General features: G+C 36.2%; 1 protein-coding gene across 6 annotated transcripts in view; it reads right to left on the reverse strand.

The window, feature by feature from the left end:
* ABL2 (ABL proto-oncogene 2, non-receptor tyrosine kinase) overlaps positions 1-22,457 on the reverse strand; it is a 137,871-nt gene that overhangs the window by 29,618 nt on the left and 85,796 nt on the right. For 4 of the 6 annotated variants that reach the window (XM_037022407.2, XM_037022409.2, XM_037022406.2 and 1 more), the window contains 3 exons: positions 6,540-6,602; positions 5,226-5,396; positions 1,394-1,689 (listed from right to left, as the gene is read on the reverse strand). In XM_037022407.2, coding sequence (XP_036878302.2) covers positions 1,394-1,689; positions 5,226-5,396; positions 6,540-6,602 — 530 coding nt within the window. Of the gene's footprint in view, positions 1-1,393; positions 1,690-5,225; positions 5,397-6,539; positions 6,603-11,964; positions 13,310-22,457 lie in introns of those variants that run through there. The other 2 variants (XM_017653733.3, XM_017653735.3) reach the window with 2 other exon arrangements.

Here is a 22,457-nt window from a genome sequence, read left to right on the forward strand (position 1 = left end):
ATACACCCTCCACAAAGAAACCCACACCCCTGAGCAATCACTCCCATTCCCTTTACCCCCATTCCCCAGCCATCACTAATCCTTTTCACTAGGCTTTACATGTGTGACATTCATCTACAACAGGGGTTAACAAACTTTTCTGTACAGGGACAGCTAATAAATATGTTAGGTTTGTGGCTGTGTAAAAAAACAACAAAAAATCTGCTATAATGAGAAAGCATCCACAACAATACATAAGCAAATGGGTATGGCTGAAGCCCAGTAAGATTTTCTCTACCAAAGCAGGCAGTTGGCAGGCCACAGGTCTCCTGACAGTATGTGTAGCACTATGTTCACCTCTGTTGATGTATGAGGTTCCATTTTATGAATATATTGCCATTCATTAACTCATCCTACTGTTAGACAGTTGGAGGTTTTCAGTTTCTGGCTGTGGCAAATAATACTGCTCTGAATATTCTTATACATGTCTTATGTACACACATGCACTCACTTCTGTTGGGTATATAACCAGAACTAGAGCTGCTGGGCCTCTATTACATCATCACTTATCTATTTGGTTTCATCAAGAGACAACTTACTGTTAGGTGGAGCAAAAGAGACAAAAATTAATCATTTACTTATTTCCTATTTTGTACCAGCATTTATGTTTTGTGGAAATTACTTCATTTAATCCTCCCAACAATTCGATGAAGTGGGATGGGAAATTGAGGCTTATGTGAGGTCACCAAGTGAAAACACAAATGGAGTTACACAGCAAACCCAGTCAGCTTGCTCCCAAGTCTTGCTTTTCCCCTTCTATGCACAACGCAAGGAAACACAGAAGAAATTATTCAATCTAAACATATGGTTAAATAGAACTGACATAAGCTTATGCTTATAGTTTATAAAGTAAAATAGTTTTTAAACACAATATTCTAAAATGGCTGCTCTCTCCAACATGTAAATTGCTAAATGACTGATTAATTTATGTTAATATACATTACTGATGAACACCAATCTCAGAAGCCTACATTCTTCCTCTGTGAATTTTCTAGTAGAGATTATAATAATTTTCAAAGATACAAGGTTTAACTTACAAATTCTATATAGCATTAGATATACATGTGCTTATTTGTATATTGACAATAATCAGACCAGTTAATTTTTACAGCAGTTTCTTTCCTTCTCACCTTTAAATCTAGCCTATCATATAACTAATACAATGCTGTTTTTAATTTCTACTACCATATTGTTTTGAAAAGAGCAAGTCTACCATGCCGGATAACCCAAACTCACGTCAGAGATTTTTTTTTTTATTTCAAGTCAGAAATGAGAACTATGTTCTTTAGACGTTGTAAGTATTGCTCCTAAAGAGCAGCCAGTCTGCACCGAGTTGGCTGCCAGCCGGTCTTACCTTGCCGTCCGTGGTGGTATTGATCCTGTAGTGATACACACGCCCCTCATACCTGAGTGAGATTGACAGCTGCCCAGGGCTGCTCTCACTCTCTCGCACCAGGAAACTGCCATTGATGAGACTGCTGAGTAGATACTCCGCTGCACTGCGTGACACGGGTCCATGGTACCAGGAATGTTTTTCCAGACTGTTCACTGGGGTGATATAGTTGCTTGGCACCCAACCTTGGCCATTCTTAGAGCGAACTTCACTCCATTCACCATTCTGGTTGTAACCAAGGACTCGGAGCTTTTCACCTAGCCATGAAATAATCACAGAATGAAAGAAAAGATTTTAAGATTTTATCTCAAACAGAAGCAGTTTACTGTCAACTCACTGAAAAACATACTAAGGAACTTTAATGCCCACAAAGTTTTTTTTAATAATGAAAACAAACTTGGCTGCTCATTGTATCCTAACTGATCCCTGTAGCTTACAGCTTAAACAAAGAAAGCATAGTGAGAGATGGCTTTCTGGCATTTACTACAAATTTATAAAGGTTTTACATCAACTAAATGTCCTTAGGAAACTCTATGTATGATAATAAGGTGATAGATAGAAAGGGTACTTAAAAGGCTGGGAAATGACATGGTCTCATCCTTCAAAAAAATAAAAAATAAAATTCATGTTTTCCTCAAAATAGTTTGCCAAGAAATTTACCTTACGTATGGCTCAGTGGTGGCAACCATCAAGGACTAGGGATAAGACATGTGAAATACAAAGTTACTTCTACAATTTCAATTGGCACTAAGGCAACAAAACCATCGGTGTAAAAAACAAAAAACAAACCAAAAATAAAAGCACAGAACACTGAGTTTTCAGCATATTTTCAGAAAGAAACTTGTTTGCGGGGTGGGGGTGGGCAGTGAGGACTCCCACAGCACAATCTTTTCTAGGACTCAAATTTTAGAACACTTATCGTTTCTCAATTTCCTTCAATTCCTCATGAAGAATAAATCATTCCTTTCATTCCTCTAAAATTAGTGTGTGGGAAGGGAAGTTGAGTCTGAGGGTGGAACCCAAGACTCAAGTTTCTTAGGGTATCTTTGCTATAAACATCAATGTCCTTGGTTTCTCTACTGAAATTGTGAACATCGACTTTAGACTCCCTCAACATATACCTTGCCCCGATATCTACAGCACAAGACAGATACAATTAGTAATAACTGATCATCTAAAGAATCTTTATAAGGCCTTAGGTCCCTATCTCTGAGAGATGCAAGCTCTCCTACAGAGTTTACACCCACTTCTCAGTGTCAGAAAGCAGAAGAAAGCCGAATCAGTCAAAAGGACACAGCCGAGTAGCAAGCAGGCAAAGTCTGTTGCAGAAAAGCTCAAGATCATTATTCTGGCAGCCATCTCACTTTTTCAGTGGCCTACAGAATGTTTACCATAGGATAACTTTCTGTTAGTCCCCATTAACTCACCTGAGATATCTGGATGTGAGGCATTCAAAGAGAAAAAACAGTTTGTACTCACACATACACATATGTATATATAAAAAGTGTACATATGTAAACACAGACAGGAATGTAATGTGTGTGGTGTGGTGGTGCAAAGGTACCAGTATGAAGATAAATACTCCCCAACCATAACTGCAGGAGAAAAAAATCTTAGTGCTGCTAGAAAACTACATAAAACTTGCTCTGTAGCTTTTCCCTATTATTCCACAAGATATAGAAGTAAAGACTAAATATTTTATTTACTACATATATTACTGTTGCTTCCTTCCAAAAAAACTGGAAATGACAAGTTGTCATATTAGGGTATAGTCAAACATCCTAGGTTTTCATTTTTTTTTTCTCTTTTTGACAACTAGGAGGAGAATTTTCTATTCTGGAAGTTTTGAGTACCATGGAGACTGTCAGGGGTAGGACTAAGCAGGGTCACACTTCTAGATCTAAATTTGGCCCTATTGACAAAAGAATCCTGGGAGAACTTTGTTTTTTAATTCAAGCAAAATATAACCTTCAAACGAGGAACTAAAATCAGTATTGGTATTTCATTTCTAAAATGTATTTTATCTTTTAAAATAATAAAATAGCTTTAGCATGGTACCATTTTATATTAATAGAACCTGACATAAAAATCTGACATCAAAAAAAAAAAAAAAAAAATCTGACATCAAGAGTTTTGAGAAAAAATCACTGTTGGCCATAGTAGAGGAAATCCTACTCCTTGATCTGCACACTAGTGGCTGCTGTCACCAGTAACTCAGGAACCAACAGACTTACTTTATCAATGTTTCCTTGGTTACTGAGCTATCTTGGAAAATAATGACATGAAAACTGATAGGAAAGAATGTTCTGAGTCACCACTTCACAAACTTCTCCACTTAAGTATCAGTACAGGTAAAGAGTGTGTTGTAGCCCAAAGAGACCACCACTCTATAAAGTCCTCTGTTTTCTCCTAAAACTGTAAAATTTTCCTTTCAATGAGTAACCACATCCCACACACACATGTAAGTCCTGCCCCCAAACCACCATTATCTCCTACTCCTCAGAGTATCAAAATCTTTAAGTAAATTGACTGGAGGAGATAACACTACATCTCCTATGCCTTGAAACCTCCTGGCACATGTGCACATGCCACCATGCCCACTCTGGAACACATCTATACCCATTTGAGAAACTCAGTTTTAAGGATTTCTGCTTTAGATGAATCTGACTAGACTTGAAAAATTGATGTATATAAAATTTTCATATGAGGATAACATTCCCTAAGTAGAGGCCTTCTTCTTATATCCACTCCTATTTAATAATCTCATTCTGAACCTTACAAATAAAAGGCATATGTTTGACAAATAATCATTTAAGTTCCAATCTCATTTAAACATTACTCTGAAACACATTTCTTCCCAGTAGGCTTTCATAGGTTCAAAAGACAACACAAGTTTAGGTAGATTAGTATCCAATTCATGTACACAATGAGGATGTCCCATACTCTTATTTCTTTCTCATAAAAGTTTCATACTTTCAGTTCTTGTTCAAAAAACCAATAATGGATGGTTTTATTTTACTTGGCTATGTTCTTAGTGTTCCCTTTAAAAGAATTTACTACTGAAATAAACCACTGCTCTCTGGAGAGTATTTCTAGAATGGAAACCCTTCCTACTACTCCTTTTATTTATATATATAAACGCAAATGAGGGATGACTGTTCAGGCCAGCACCACTCAGAACAGGTCCACAGTAAGAGAAGGCGCTTGTGCCAAGATGTGCACCACTGGACTACTTTCTTTATGCTGGAAGTCTGGCTCCAAAAAAAGAAAATGTTATCTGAACTAAATAATGACTAGTACAGTTAGTGATGCGGCTGGTTTACATTTTGGGTGCAAATTCTTAATCTCACTGGAGACTGGTAATGACCACTTCTTAAATAGGCAGTCAGTCCATGGACAACACTTTGAGTAGCAGTGGGATCTGGCAACATGACAACCACAGTTTAATCAGAAGAGACACATAGTGTATTACCCTATGTGGCAGATGAATCCTGGCATATTACACATAGCACAGAATTCTAAGAATGAGGAAAGTTCATCTATCTATCTATCTATATAAATAGTGTACTGTTTTTTCTAAAGTACTTCATCTCATTTATCCTTAATAAGCTTTATAAAGCAGACAAAGTGGCTTTATCCCATATACAGGTTAAAAAAAGAAAAAAGGCAACCAAATGCACCTTTCTGGGCCCATATCACTTGCTAATTTTAGTCAGAAGCAGAATCAAATCAGAACCCTTTATTTCTTAACCACCAATGCAAACTGAAAAATGCATGTTACACAGAAGCTAACCTTTGGTGATGCTGAGTGTGTTGTCACCACTTGCTACAAAATCATAAAGTGCAACAAAGAGATTAGGGTCACTCTCAGTGGCTCCGAGCAAGTTCTCCTTGGAGCTCCACCTGATGGCTTCATTCAAGGCCTGGGGTTCAACATCACAACCATATGGACGGTGCAAGGCTTCTGAAAGACATAAAGAGGAAAAGGATTCATATTAGGTTCAACAATTTAAATTCAGTATATACAAGGTATTTTGGCAAACACTGACAGCCCAAGGTAGAAAAGAACTGTAGGTACAGTTGTGAAGTCATGAAACATACACAAATGGCACTGTCTCCTAAGCATGAGAGAAGTCTACTTGCTGAAAATATAAAAAGATAAAAATCACAAAAGGAGCCTTTAGCCGCAACTTACATGCATTCACCAAAATCAGAAATAAATGATTAGGAAAAGCAGTTTTCTCAAAATGAAAAAAAGTCTTAAAATGAAATAGCAATTCATTTTATAAAACATATGGGACACTCTGCTGTGATGGTAATGGCAGTTTTAAGGAAGAACAGTTATGTTTTATAAGTCCACCCAACCTACCATTCTTCCTTTACTTTCTCCATGTAAAAAAAATTGTAGAAAAGGTAACAGACTTTAAGATATATGTACATATTGTATAAATCCTTTCATTTACATATAGAAAGATTATAGAAATAATCCTTCTAGAAAAAATCCTTAATTATCTGTTAAACAGAAAAAATGTTTTTGTTTAATACAAAATACTCTTGGCATTTCCAAATAACTGTTACCAAGCACTGTTTATAACATGTAATTGTTAATTGTTTTAATGAAAATTTTTTTTACCCTAGTTTCTTTTCTTAGGTGGTACAGTTTTATAAAATATCTTCGCTTTAATTGACGCCTATGAAAGTATCACCAACATACACTAAGTTTTTACCACGTATACTGACTAAAGCTTTGTAAAACCTGGTTTCTCCAAGGCTCGCTATGGTTCCTAAATTTAGTCATATTACACAAACCGTGATCTCTGCTTCTCACAGCCCAGGTTAATTATACAAAAAAATATACTGTTCTTCCAGTAGTAATTTTCTTGATCTGTAACTGTTCTATAGTGGCTATCTGCCACTATCCAAATGCCTATGTCATATAACACCACTTTTCTTTAAGGTCTCTATCTCCACTCATTTTTAATTTAAAATAGATTTTATCATATTAGAAGAAGAAAAATCTTTAAATTTGTGGTTTTCTATTCAAATCCCTTCCCTCCTCTCCACCTCTGCTGACAATGCCTTATTTCAGATTCCCATCATCTCTCACCTGGACTACTGCCTCCAGTCTTGTCTCCCTCAAATCCATCCTCCACACAGCTGGCAAAACGATCTATTTAAAACAAAAAAAATTTTTTTGATGTCAGCTCTTCTTAAGATTCTTCAATAGTTCACCATCAAGCTCAAATCTCTGTGAATGGCCTTCAAGGTTTTGGATTTCAAACTTTTTTGTTGTAATCCGCAGTGAAAAAATATATTTTATATTTTACATCATGACTCAGTATGTACACATATATAAGGGAAACAAGAGTTTGGGAAAATAGTACTTATTATATGTTATACCCTCTGATATTTCTTTGTGTTTTTACAAATGCTGGCTGCCATCTACTGAATAGATTTTGCCACTCACTAAGAAATTACAACCCACAGTATGAAAAACATTGATCTAATAAAATCCCTTCACTTTATAGTAAAGAAAACCTGAAATTTTAAGAACATGGGAAACTTAAGATTACATAATTATAATTATAAAGTATGATACACATTAATAGGAAAGTTAAAAAATTATGTTATCTTCTCTGTAGATGCAGAGAAAGTATTTAACAAAATTGATCATCCTTTCATGATAAAAGCTCTCAACAAATTAAGCACTGAAGAAACATACCTCAACATAATAAAGGTCATATATAACAAATCCACAGCAAACATCATACTCCTTGTGAAAACCTGAGAGCTTTTCCTCTAAGATCAGGAATGAAGCAAAAATGCCCACTCTCACAACTCCTATTCAACATAGTACAGGCAGTCTTAGAGCAAATAGGCAAGAAAAAGAAAGAAATGTAATTTCTGATGGAAAGAATAGAATACTTGAACAAATGACCCTTCAAGATTTTCATGATCGGGTCTCCACCTATGTCTCTTGCTTTACCTCTTCCCACTCCACACCTCAAATTTTAAACTTTAATATACACCATTATGCTTCCTACCTTTTTGCCTTTGTTCATACAGTCCTATCTCCCTGGAATGTGGTCTCATCTGTGGATAAAATGAAAGTTCCTGTGACCAGGATTCTCATCTGCCCTGGTTGGCTAGCTCACTACATAAGTGTGGGCAATATGTTGCTACTGACTCTATATAAAGAGCTCTGCCCAGTGGTCTGGACGACATGATGGCATGGCGGCAAGGCTGCAGGAGAGCAGAGATGAGACTGGAGTGGTGGCAGCACCAAGAACAGAGACTGAGAGGGCTACGGGGGCAGAGAGGCCCAAAGGCAGAGACTGGCTTGCTATATGCAGACTCGCTCTGAGTGAACTGGATTCTAGTGATTGACCTGCCACTGTGGGAATAAAGTTGGGTATAATCCTTGCATCCATTTCTTTGGTCACACTGAATCCATGGTGAACCTGCCCGGGGCTGAAACCCATTGGCAATACATCATCCCACCTTTTTTTTTTGACTGGCTGACTTCTACTCATTTTATAACACTCAGCTCCAATTTAACCTCCCTTAGGAAGGCTCACATGCTCCTCCTCCCTGTGCTATGAAGAAACATTACACCTGCTACATTAATACCCTCTATCTTTATGTTTATGTGTGTTCCCAAACTTCACAATGTGCTCCTCGGCATAAGAACTATATCTTTTTTCTAGCAAGAGTTACATAGTATGTGTTCAGTAACTGGTGAGTGAATGACCAAATTACACAAAAATGTAAGTGACAGGAAACAATAAGATTAGATATATTTTAATCTTAAAATAGCATTAACCAATGTTTTAAAGACTGATTTATAACTGTCTAATGACATGGATAGAAATCTCTGTTGTAGGCTGAATCTGTACATTTCCAGTTTCAGAGTTTATTTCATTTCATCACCTTCCTTCCTGGTCTTACAGGAATACGTTTAAAAGTTCAGAGCTAATTACACTTTGTTTTACATGAAGAATATATTATGATTAAACCTTAAGATATATCCAAATATCCTGAAACATTAACTTGAAACAGATGTGTTGCTCCTTGTTTAAGTGCAGAGTTAGTATGAATGGGAACAGCTATATTATATAACTAAAAATACCAATTAGGATTACCAAACAAAACATATACTATATAAAACATCTTTCAAAACGGTCACATGTACTATGCTTTTCTTTATTCTAATAAAAATGATCTACTCTAGCAGTCTCCATTGGGCTACAAAATGCCAATCCCTTATTAAAATCAACTGTCAAAAAGAAGTATGGAGAATATTCATTGCATTTATTAGGTTCTATACTGAGTTTCACATGATCCACACTGATAAATGCTTCTTGCCAGTTATAGTGACACACATCACCATGTTACCTGTTTAATGATATTAAACAGTTCAAGCACATTTCCTTATTTTTAAATAGAAGAAAGTCCTCCTTGTTTGAAATTATGAGGAACGAAAACCAATAGTAACAAAAACTTTTTTGTACTATCAGCGACCAAGTTGTAAATAGTAATTAAGCAGATGCTGAAGCCAACTCTTAAACCCTATCAAGCCATAAACAGCAAATGCCATATTTAGACTTACTTCAAAAAACTATTCTTTCTCCCAAATCTGCTTCTCCCACAGAATTCCCCATCAGTTAGTGGCAATTCCACCTTTTCAGCTGCACAGGCCAAATACCCTGGAAGTTTGTGTACAAATTTGTAGCTACAAGATATTTAAGTTCTGGGGATCGAATGTATAGCATAGTGACTATGGTTAATAGTACTGTACTATATACTTGAAAATTGCTAAGAGATCTTAAATATTCTCATCACAAAAAAGAAATGGTAATTATGTGACATGATGTGGGTGTGTTAGCTAACTCTACAGTGGTAATCATTTATAATGATTATAAATTTCAAATCACCACCTGGTATACATTAAACTTACACAATGTGATACGTCAATTATATCCCAAAAAAGCTGGGAATGGGTGGACGAAACTCTGGAATCACTCAGAACTCCTTTTTTGCGCTCACATACCACATCCAATCCATCAAGAAATCCTACTGGGACCGTCTTCAAAAATATATCCAGAACCTATCTGTTTCTCACCCCCTCCACTACTCTACCCTGTACTACCATCATCTCTCAGGTCACTTCACTAGACTCTAGCTGATCTTCATGCTCCTATCTTGGCTCTCTACTGTCTATTTTCAACACACCAGCCAGTTTTTAAAGCCTATGTCTGACAGCGTTACTCCTCTGCTCAGAACTCTTCAATGGCCCCTATCTTAGGTAAAAGTACTTACAAGGGCCGGCAAGACTCTTCACAACTTGTCTTGCCCACTTCATCTTCCTATGCTCCCCCCTAGTTTACCTCATTCTGGCCATTGGCCTCCCTGCAGTTACTTGAACAAGGCAGGAACACTTCTGCCTCAGGACCTTTGTACTGGCTTTTCTTTCTGCCTAAAACAGTCTTCCCTAACAACACTTCATTCAAATATTACCCTCTCGGTACAGCATTCTCTGACCATCCTATTTCAGAATTTATCTATTGCTGACAACACTTCCACATCTCCCAAGTCTTTCCTAATTTACTTCACTCCATAACACCTGCATCATGTCACAATATATATATCCAAAATACATAATTTACTTACTTACTTACTACATTCATGCATATTCTAACTCCCTCCACTAGAATACCAGTTTTAGTAGGACAGGGATTTTTGTCTGTTCTGTTTACTGATAAATTCTAAGTGCCCAGAACAGTGCATGTATATAAGAGGCTCTCAAAAAACATGTCTTGAATGTGCTATACTCAAAGAGGATGTCATGAGCAGACAAAACAGAAAAAACTCGAGTTAGAAAGGTTTCAGAGAAGAGAAAGCATTTAAACTGGATGAGCAGGAATTCTGCAATGATGACAGTAGAGTGACAGACTATCAATGTGCAAAAGACATGTCTATGACATGTGATTGATTCATCTGTGCTTAAGAGGAACTTCCTCACACTCAAAGGAGAACTATTCAAGGCAAGTCAGCTTCTTAAAAACCATTTCTCTGACAAAAAAGCAGAAAAGAGATGAGACCCACAGCACAAGTGAATTTAAACTTAAAAAGATATAAACAGGCCAATATATTGTATATTTCTCAAATATAGAAAATAATATATACAGAATCAAAGTCATTTCTGAGGCCAAAGTACTCAAAGAACCACAACTTGGAAAACAATCCTTTTTATTCCACAGTCCCCTTCTTTCCATCGCTGATTTTCCACTCTTTTGGTCAAGTCAAAGATCTCATTTCCTTCCTTTCTATTTTCTTCCCACTCATTCTTTTGTTTTCAAGGAACTAAAGGTCAATTTCCTGTACAATCAGTCTGCACAGGATATCCACTTAAACGCTGTCCTACCCGCTAGCACCTACCCACAAACAAAAGGAAAAATTTTAAAGACAAAAACATTCAAACACTTCCTGAGGCCAAGAATGAACAAGGATTAGACCACAGGTAAAGAACTAAATGGGGGAGAACGAGCTAAAGAATAAAGGAAAATAAGGGAGGAAAAAACAAACTATAGGAGGAGCAAGTAAATGTTACAATGTTATCCAGTGAGTCTAGTCTATGTTACTTTTTCATTGGCTTAAGGACAGACACAATCTGGATGATTCAAATGTACTGCACCAGCCCAAATCCAAGTGTGTAGGTTGGGAATGTTTTATTTTTTAAACATGAAGTAACTACTATATAGTAACTACCTTGGAAAGCAAGTTCATCTTTCATTAATCACTACTACAAAGGTAGATCGTGGACTTAAGATGAGACAACTGAAGACTGATTTTCACTTACAGAACACAGGACCCCAGTAACAGAAATATATTATGATTATTAAGAAAAGGTAATTTTATTACTTTTTTCTACTGATACACTTGCAGATACAATAAGGTAAAACACAGAAATAGCTTGTACAAAGTAAATTAACAGGATTAAACAAGTTGAAATACAGAATAAAACTCAAAACCAAATTCAGACATAAAGTTAAACATTAAATTTAGGAACTATTAAAAACTTTTCACCAGTCATTCACAAACTTTTATCACTTTAATTAGAAGTCTGTTGGGTAGTAACTGGAGAAATTGACATACAAAAATTCTCAGGTTAGGCATTTCTAAGTATTTTACAAATACATATCTTGCCAGAATTCTACTTTATCAGCATATGCTTGAAGAAGCTAATACTTTTAATACCTCTCTTAAAAACTATGTAGGTGGTTGGATAAATCAACAGTTCTCAATATAGCTTAACTTAATTTCAAAGACATATTTATCTTAATACCACAAAATATTACATATTATTCATTTATTCTCTTTCAATAAGAACTTATTAACACCAGGAAAAAAGCACATGAAATTTCACGGGCCAAGAATGATGATGATAACAGTAGTAAATTAAATTGATTTTTTGAAATCTCCATTCACATGTGATTATCTACCCTCCCCAAACTGTCACTTTTGAACCATACCTGTTACGTTTGGTAGAGAAGTTTCCGAGGCTTCACTGCACAGACAGCAAAGCGACGTGTCCCGATCTCTACCATAATTATTAGGTGGAAGCAGAACTGTCCCTAGGACCATTCCTCTGCTCAGCACAGAAGCTGAACTGTTCTTTATAAAGAGGAAGTCTTAGAATTCCACTCTCTGACAAGCAATGCCACATGCATGTGACGTTTACTCATGTACTCAGAGCCAGAAGGAACCAATAGAAGACTAAGTATTTTCAAGTCCCAAAGTAGGTGGAGAGTAACTTAAAAGAAAATGTCTAGTTATTAGCGAAAGACTGAGTCAGAATGAAATACTACAAAACCTCTGGGAATATTTTGAAAAAACAAAACCAACACATATATGGGCAACAAATACCGAAATGTGTAAGAATCAGTACATACAGATGGGATTTCATTCCTAAGGGGACGATGAGGGGAGACTGTAGGGAAAGTTTCCTTGGAGAAAACCTGTTTACAATACAATACAAAATAGGCTTTTAAAAGAGAGGAAACGCCTAACGACTCATCTTTTGCATCACTTGAATTAGCTCAAGAAACCACAAACCTAAGTCAAAGAAATACTTACAATCTGATTCATAAGCACAGAACCAGAAAATGATTGCCTTCACTAACATTTTGGCTCTAAAGCTTAATAAAGGTTAAAAACATCGCTCACTAGTATTGAAAATTTTGAGTGTTAAAACTTTTAAAAGCAAAAGCCTAATCTTTGTTAATATATAAAAACAAAGTTAAATAAAATTTAAGAACCTGAAAATTAGAGTAAGTTATGAGAATTAAACTGGTAAAATCTGCAGTGAATGGCTTTAGTGGTACAATGTGAAAAAATATATAAGACTGTTTGTAATTGTATAGCTAAGAACATTTATTGATTCAATAAATATGTATTAGGCACCTACTACTGTATCAGCCACTGTGCTAAATTCCAGGTCAATGAAGGTAAAGGATAAAATTAGAGGATACTAGGACTGAAATAGCCTTCAATAAAATTGAAACAAAGTTATAAAATAACCGTAGAGAGAGAACAACTTTGATGTTGGTAAGTATTAATAGTTTTAAAAAAACAAAGCTTAAACTTTCAATGAAGTTAACTTTTATAAAGCCAGCACTGTTAACACTGTGGGAAAAGCAAAAGTTAAATGACTAAATTACCTCAACTAATGACTCAGAATTTCAAATACCAGGTTGAATTTCTACTTCCCTAGATTACAAAAAAATTAAGGGAAAGGTGCCCCATAATCCATGTTCTATACTTATCTATATTCTATACAGTATGATTTACTATTTAATCAGTAAATCTGCTGTTGAAATTACCAACAAATAATTATATTTTCAAATGCTGCTATATTGTAAACAGAAGCAAAGAGGGGATGAACAGGTAAACAAAATGTGGTACATACAATGAAATATTACTGAACCATAAAAAGGAATAACATTTTGATGGATGCTGCAACATGGCTTGAAAACATGCTAAGTAAAATAAGACAGACACAAAGACAAAACCCTGCATGATTTCATTCATTTGAAATACCTAGAATTTGTTCTAGTTCTGGAAATCTAGCTTTGGAAATAGATGGTTACACAACATTGTAAATGTACTTAAAGCTACTAAATTTTGTACACCTCAAATAGTTTAAAAGTTAAACTTTATGTATTAGACAGCTGAATCCTTGTTCTTTATTTGTTATTTTTAAGTATATGAAAATCTCATTACACAAAGATAGGTAGGTGTAAAAGAAAGGGATATTTTATATTCTTTCAAATTATTATGGATATTCTTCTTTGATATTATACCAAACACAACAACAAGTGGTATTTATTTAAAGGTTAGTTGAAACACGGAATCTAAAACCACATAAAATGTTAATACTCTGTCAAATTCAAATTTAGTCTATCTTGTACTTGGAATTTTTTTAACATCATGCACTTGATAATCTGGAAATCCTGGTTCATTCACTAAATGTTAGTGTATTTCACTATATAATGTTGATACATTATATTCATTACTATCACCACCAATCAAATCACAAAAGTTTTAAGTACTGGATAACTGTCATTGGTCACAATGATATATTAATTTAATAAATCCTAATTGTTCAAAAGCTCAAATTCTACCATTCCCAACAAATACTATTTTCTTTGAAATACAAACTCACATCAGTCATTTTTGAGAACATGTCTGCCAAATCCCAATTCTAAGTAGTCTGTCATTTAGTCTTTTAAGAAAAAATAGTGTTCCATGAAAAAACAATTGACAACTCATAACAATTGCACATGGGCTCTAAAAATAACCATGATATTTTGGTAAGTAACAGAAGTGTTGTACATGTACTTCCTTCCCATTTTGTCAGAATATTAAAAATAAAGATTTCTAAAATTAACCATTTTTACTGCTTCATCAAGGAAATTCTTAAGTAAAACTGACCTTTTTCTGCAAGAACACGGTAATGACAAATGCAGTGACTACCAGGTACCATGGGTACCACTACCCTGATTCCTAGTGAGGCATAAACAGTTCTACCTACAGGGCTCTGGCACCATCAGTGCACATATCAACAGACATTTGTTGAACACAATCAAACTTTGAGAACCACTGCTACTAATATACAGTTAACTCTGTTTCCTTTTATTTTCTACTTTTAAGCTTTACTTTTTAAATCTTATTTTATTACCTAAAATATGTATATGGTTCCATGTAATGGAATGAGGTATTCCCCCCTCTGCCCTTCTCACTCCTTCCTTATAAGCAATCTAAATTTGTATGCCTTATTCTTACACCATTTTAATATAAATGACACATATTTATACATCTTACCTTTTTTAACAATAGGATATTTCACACTTTTTATCTACTTTGCTTTTCTCATTTAACATACATCTATAAGATCTCTCCATAGCAGTATATGGAAATAATTCTATGTACAAATGTGTAATATTTTATGTCAATCATCATACTCTTAACAGATCACAGTTTAGAATAAATAGTAAAAATTTTTATCCTGGACTATGAATGTGAAAATCTGTCACTAATATTTTAAATGGTTCATTCATGAATTTGGAGAACCAAATAAGCAGTGCTGTTTCTGTGTACAACTCTTATTTAGGTAACCAGACATTTCCATTTATGCTATGAATTTAAACATAAACCAACATACACTTTTTACTAGAGCATGCTGACCTCCCTCTGAAATACAAACTAAGTTCTCCCTAACTCCCTCCCCCCAAAAATCCTCAATACCTCAACATTTCTCTACAAAGCAAATTTATACAATAATTACATTTCTATTTTTAATTGATAGATAAGAATAGTTTCAATATTGACAGGAAATTCAAGAACACCTTTATGTCACTCCAAGAAAAAAGTAAAAGAAAGAAACCTACACAGTTCCCACAGCAGAAATTAGGCAAGGTTCAGAAAAAGACAGTCACTAAAGGCATAGAAAGGAGATACAAAATAACAATGTGGGAAATGAAATTCAAAAGACTATAATATCTAAGTTAGAAAACTAGAAAAATTAAGAACCATGAAATATAAAGAAAACACCAATATTCTTTTGTGATTCTACGCTGCTTCTATTTAAACCATCAATACATTTTAAACATTTTAAAGAATAAAAGAAAAAGTATGTGTGAAAAACCAATCACCAAACAAGAAGCTATAAGATAAAATAAGCTCAACAAAATTAAGACGTTTTCACTTTTTTTTACTAAGGTATTATTGATATGCACTCTTATGAGGGTTTCACATGAAAAACAATGTGGTTACTACATTCAACCATATTATCAAGTCCCCCCACCTCACAGCCCATTGCAGTCACTGTCCATCAGTGTAGTAAGATGTGACAGAGTCCCCATTTGCCTTCTCTGTGCTACAGTGTCTTCCCCATGATCTCCCCCACACCATGTGTGCCAATCATAATACCCCTCAATCCCCTTCTCCCTCCCTCGCCACCCACTGTCCCCCACCCCTCCCCTCTGATAACTGTTAGTCCCTTCCTGGAGTCTGTGAGTCTGCTGCTGTTTCGTTCCTTCAGTTTTGCTTCGTTGTTATACTCCACAAATGAGGGAAATCATTTGGCACTTGTCCTTCTCCTCCTGGTTTATTTCACTGAGCATAATGTCCTCCAGCTCCATCCATGTTGTTGCAAATGGTAGGATATGTTTCTTTCTTATGGATGAACAGTATTCTGCTGTGTATATGTAGCACATCTTCTTTATCCATTCATCTATTGATGTACACTCAGGCTGCTTCTGTATCTTGGCTATTGTAAATAGTGCTGTGACAAACATAGGGGTGCATATGTATTTTTCAAATTGGGCTGCTGCATTCTTAGGGTAAATTCCAAGGAGTGGGATTCCCCGGTCAAATGGTATTTCTATTTTTAGTTTTTTGAGAAACCTCCATATTGCTTTCCACAATGGTTGAATTAGTTTACATTCCCACAGGCAGTGTAGGAGGGTTGCCCTTTCTCTGCATCCTCGCCAGCGTTTGTTTTTAGTTTTTTCTATGCTGGTCATCCTAGACATGTTTTCATTTTTAAAATTGACTTTAGTTTATAAAAGCAATATATGCTCATTTCAGAAAATTTGGGAACTATAAATAAATAGGAAGACCACACACCACCCACTTCCACATCCCCACGTATTAAAATAATACTAGTACCTTTGCATTTGGCCCGTTTAATCTGCACAATGTTTCATTCATTCAGCCAATATTTACTGAGTCGCTACTATGTACAAAGCACTTTGCTAAGCAGGATATATCAGATGCTAGGAAAGAAATAAACCGAGACCATAAGAGATAAAGATAACAGGTTGTAGTAGTGTTGGGAATTTCACTACTTTAAAGAAGCTGACACTTAAGTGAAGGCCAGAGGCAAAAGAAGAACATCCCTGAGGTAGGAAAGAACCCGATATGGAGAGGAAATAAAAAGGGTAGCTACAGTTTTGAGTAAGTCAGAAGAGGAGCATGAAAAGAAGTTAGTGAAATAAACAGGGCCAACCAGAGCAAGCATTTAAAGATTTAGGATTCTGAGTACCACGGATATCCACTGAACAGTTTTAACCAGGGAGTTCATATATCCTGACTTTTTTGTAAAAAACCACTTTGACTACTGGGTGAAAAAAAACTGAAGAGCCTGAGGACAAAATTAGAACTAGTAAAATATGTAGCAGTTTGGGAAAGGGATCATGTTGGTTTGGAACAGAATGGTGTGAGTAAAGACTAAGAAAGGGGAAGAATTTAAAAATCTGGTTGGGAGATGGAATTGATACAGCTTGCAGATTACTTGAATATAAAATAAGAAAAGAGAGGGAGAAGATAAGAAAGAGAGGCTGTCAGGTTGCTCGCTTGAGTAAATGGGTAGATGGCCATGTAATTCACTCAAAAGCAATAGTAGTATAAATCAAAAGTTTCAGCATAAACAAGTAAGTTTGAGAGATATAATTAAACACTTCCATATATAATCTGGAGCTCAGAAGATCCTAGGTTGTAGACATCAGCATATAGATGGTATTTAAACACCACGGTTCTGGATGAGACCCACTTAGGGAGAGAAGAGTCAGACAAAAGTGCAGGATTATATTGATAGGGGAACACTGATTCAAATACTGCAAGATTTCTCATTTGAAACCAGGGAAGCTAGAAAAAAGTAAAAAATAAAACAAAAACATTATCTTTAAGTGCTCAAAGAAAAAAACAGTCAACCCAATACTCTATATCCACAGAAAATAATGTTCACAAATGAAGTTGAAATAAACATTCTCAGTTGAAGGGAAGAATTTGTAGCTGGCAGAGCTGCTCTAAAATTGCTAAAGGAAGTTCTTCCATTCTTCAGAAGTTCATCAGAATGGGAATGATATCAGAAGGAAACTTTGGAACATTAGGCAGAAAGAAAGAGAAACAAAAATGGTAAATAGAAAAGACTATTCTTCTCTTGAGTTCTTTAAAATGCTTATGTTTAAAGTTCTTACATTTGACTGTTGGAAACAACAAGTAACACCATCTGTAGGGACTCTTCAACTTATGTAAATATAATATATAACAACTATAACATGAAAAGGGGAAAGAAAACTGTATGATGGTAAAGTTTTCATATTTCACTTGAGGTGGTAAAATAATGAATCTAAGTAGTTGTATAAAGTTCAATATTTATATTGAACCCAACAAATAAAATGGAACACTAAACCATGTTAATAGTCGCAGAAAAGGCAGGAAAGGAGAAACAGAATAACAAACAGAAAAAAATGGCAGACCTAAATCCAACCATATCAATAATCACATTAAAAGAAAACAGTCTAAGCACAATTATAAGGCAGACTGTCAAAATAGATATATAGTATTATCTAACAAAAGGCTATCTAAAAGAAACTCACTTCAACTACTACAAGTAGATTAAAAATAAAAGGATGAAAACTTACGTCCACACAAAAATTGTCAGGAACATCCACAGCATCATTCAAAATAGTCAACAGTGAAAACCACAATGTCCTTTAATTAATGAATAAAATTATTCAACAATAAAAAGGAATGAAGCACTAATACATGCTGTTAATACAGATGAACCTTGAAAACACTATGCCAAGTGGAAGAAGTCAAAATGAACACATACTGTGTGATTCCATGTAGATGAAATGTCTAGAATTAGTAAATCTATAGAAACAGAAATTAGACAATTGTAGGCCATAGGGTGTGGGGAGGAATATGGAATGACTGTTAATGGCTATAGGGTTTCTTTTTGGTGTGAAATGTTCTAAGATTAGATTGTGTTGGAGGGCAGTGCAAGATGTCAATGCAGAAAGAGCCTCCATTCACTTGCTCCCATATACACACTAAATCTATACCTATATACAGAGCAACACCTCCTGAGGAAAAACTATTGGCTGAGAGTACACTTCTGCACAATGAGAGATAGAGAGACCACAAAAAGAAAAGCAGGACAGACTGAGACATGGTTATGGTGGGAACCCCACGCCCAACACAGCTACCTGGATTAACGAATATCATTGAGGGGCCTGCTTACAGATTCCCCTGCCTTGGAAAACCTGCAACTTAAGGACCAACTGGACTCTAAGTGAAAGAGGAAGATTTTCAGACCGAGAGCACCCTCCAAACAGAAGGAGAACTGCTAGGCTTCTCTCCAAGATAAGAGGTGCCAGGGAGCTCCATTATTTACATCCCCCCGCCCACACACACACAACCCCACACATCAATAGTGCAGACGAGTGCAGGGTACTGAGGCCCACACCCAGCTCCACAAGGACCTCAAGGAGGCCCACCCTACCTCTGCCTACATTCAAAAGCATCCACCCAAAATCCAGCAGTCTCCCAACCAGCACCAGCACAGCGCTCACTAGACTACCCACCATCAGCACCCCTTTGGCCCACAGCTGCCCTGTCCCCTTGGTCAGGACTTAATGGGACACATCCAGCCCATGCTTACCTGGCATCCAGCCAGCCAGTCAAAGATGGAGCCACACAGCCTACATCCTACCAAATGCCACTCCTTCAACACTGGGAGAGGTAGATGTTTTGCCCAATTCATAGAAACAAACACAGAAGTCCAAACAAAATGTGGAGACAGAGGATTATGCTCCAAAGAAAGAACAAAACTAAGAAAAAGAAATGAAACAAGAGTTAGGCAATCAACCTGATAAAGAGGTCAAAGAACTGGTTAAAAGATGCTCACTGGATTTGAGAGAGGAGTGAATGAACTCAGGGAGGACTTCAAAAAAGAGAAAATACAAAAAAGACCCAGCATACTCTGAAAACTACAAGACACTCATGAGAGAAATTAAAGAAGATACCAATAAATGGAAACACATCCTGTGCTCATGGATAGGAAGAATTAATATTGTCAAAATGGCCATCCTGCCTAAAGTAATCAATCTACAGATTCAATGCAAACCCTATCAAAATACCAAAAGCATTCTTTAACGAACTAGAGCAAATAGTTCTAAAATTCAAATGGAACCACAAAAGACCCCAAATAGCCAAAGCAGTTTTGAGAAGAAAGAATAAAGTGGGGGAGGATTATGCTCCCCGACTTCAAGTTCTACTACAAAGCCACAGTAATCAAGACAATTTGGTACTGGCACAAGAACAGACCCTTAGACCAATGGAACAAACTACAGAGCCCAGATATAAACCCAAGTATATATGGTCAATTAATATACAATAAAGGAGCCATGGACATACAAAGGGGAAATGACAGCCTCTTCAACAACTGGTGTTGGCAAAACTGGACAGCTACCATGCAAGAGAATAAAATTGGATTATTGTCTGATCCCATACACAAAAGTAAACTCAAAATGGATTAAAGACTTGAATATAAGTCATGAAACCATAAACTCTTAGAAGAAAACATAGGCAAAATTCTCTTGAATATAAACATGAACGACTTTTTCCTGAATGCATCTCCTTGGGCAAGGGAAACAAAAGCAAAAATGAACAAATGGGACTATATCAAACTAAAAAGCTTCTGTACAGCAAAGGACACCATCAGCAGAACAAAAAGCCATCCTACAGTATGGGAGAATATATTTGTAAATGACATATCTGATAAGGGGTTAACATCCAAAATATATAAAGAACTCACACACCTCAACACCAAAAAAGCAAATAACCTGATTAAAAGATGGGCAGAGGATATGAACAGACACTTCTTCAAAGAAGAAATTCAGGTGGTCAACAGGCACATGAAAAGATGCTCCACATTGCTAATCATCAGAGAAATGCAAATTAAAACCACAATGAGACATCACCTCACACCAGTTAGGATGGCCAACATCCAAAAGACAAACAACAAAAATGTTGGCAAGGATGTGGAGAAAGGGGAACCCTCCTACACTGCTGGTGGGAATGTAAATTAGTTCAACCATTGTGGAAAGCAATATGGAGGTTCCTCAAAAAACTCAAAATAGAAATACCATTTGACAGAAATTCCACTCCTAGGAATTTACCCTAAGAATGGAGGAGCCCAGTTTAAAAAAGACATATGTACCCCTATGTTTATCACTATTTACAATAGCCAAGAAATGGAAGCAATCTAAGTGTCCATCATTAGATGAATGGATAAAGAAGACGTAGTACATATACACAATGGAATATTATTCATCCATAAGAAGAAAGCAAATCCTACCATTTGCAGCAACGTGGATGGAGCTAGAGGGTATTATGCTCAGTGAAATAAGCAAGGCAGAGAAAGACAAGTACAAAATGATCTCCCTCATCTGTGGAGTACAACAAAGCCAAAATTGAAGGAACAAAACAGCAGCAGACTCACAGAACCCAAGAATGGACTAACGGTTACCAAAGGGAAAGGGACTGGGGAGGATGGGTGGGAAGGGAGGGATAAGGGGAAAAACAGGGCATATGATTAGCACACATAATGTGGGGGTGGGGGCACGGGGAACGCAGTATAACACAGAGAATACAAGTAGTGATTCTATAGCATCTTACTATGTTGATGGACAGTGAGTGCAATGTGGTGGGGACTTGATAATGGGGGGAGTCTAGTAACCATAATGTTGCTCATGTAACTGTACATTAATGATACCAAAAACAACAACAACAAAGCAAAACTGAAGGAACAAAATAGCAGCAGACTCATAGAATCCAAGAACGGACTAGTGGTGACCAAAGGGGAGGATGGGGAGGGAGGGAGAAGGGGACTGTGTTATCATGATTGGTGCACATGATGTGTGTGGGGTCACAGGGAAGACAGTGTAGCTCAGAGAAGACAAATAGGGACTCTGTGGCATCTTACTACACTGATGGACAGTGACTGCAATGGGGCATGGAGAGGGACTTGATAATAAGGGTGAACGTAATAACCACATTGCTTTTCTTGTGAAACCTTCATGCAATGATACCTTAATAAAAAAAAAAAAGAACCAGGAATGAGGGATACACTAAATGAATGAAAAATACACTAGAAGAAATTAACAGCAGGTTAGAGGATGCAGAAGAACAGATCAGTGATTTGAAGACAGAGTAATGGACAGCACTTAAGCTAAACAGAAAGAAAACAGAATGAAAAAAAATAAGGATAGGTTAAGGGACCTCTAGGACAACCACAAACATAGTAATATTACAGGAATCCCAGAGGGAGGAAAGAGAAAGGGTAGAATACTTATTTGAAGAAATAACAGCTGAAAACATCTACCCAGGACACACAGAGAGCATGAAACAATATGAACCCAAGGAGGTCCACACCAAGATATATAACAATACGTCAAAGAATAAAGACAAAAATAGAATCTTAGATCTATCAAGGGATATAGATCATACACAGAAAATCAGTAAGGAAAGTGATTTTGAACACCACATTAGACCAGATGGGCTTAACAGATAGAGAACAATCCATCCAAAAATTGCAAAATATACACCCTTTTCAAATGCAAATGGAACATTCTCCAGAATAGTTCAGGTTAGACCACCAAACAAGTCTCAATAA

This window comes from Manis javanica, chromosome 11 (genome assembly GCF_040802235.1).
Source record: "Manis javanica isolate MJ-LG chromosome 11, MJ_LKY, whole genome shotgun sequence".
NCBI classification, from domain to species: Eukaryota; Metazoa; Chordata; class Mammalia; order Pholidota; family Manidae; genus Manis; species Manis javanica.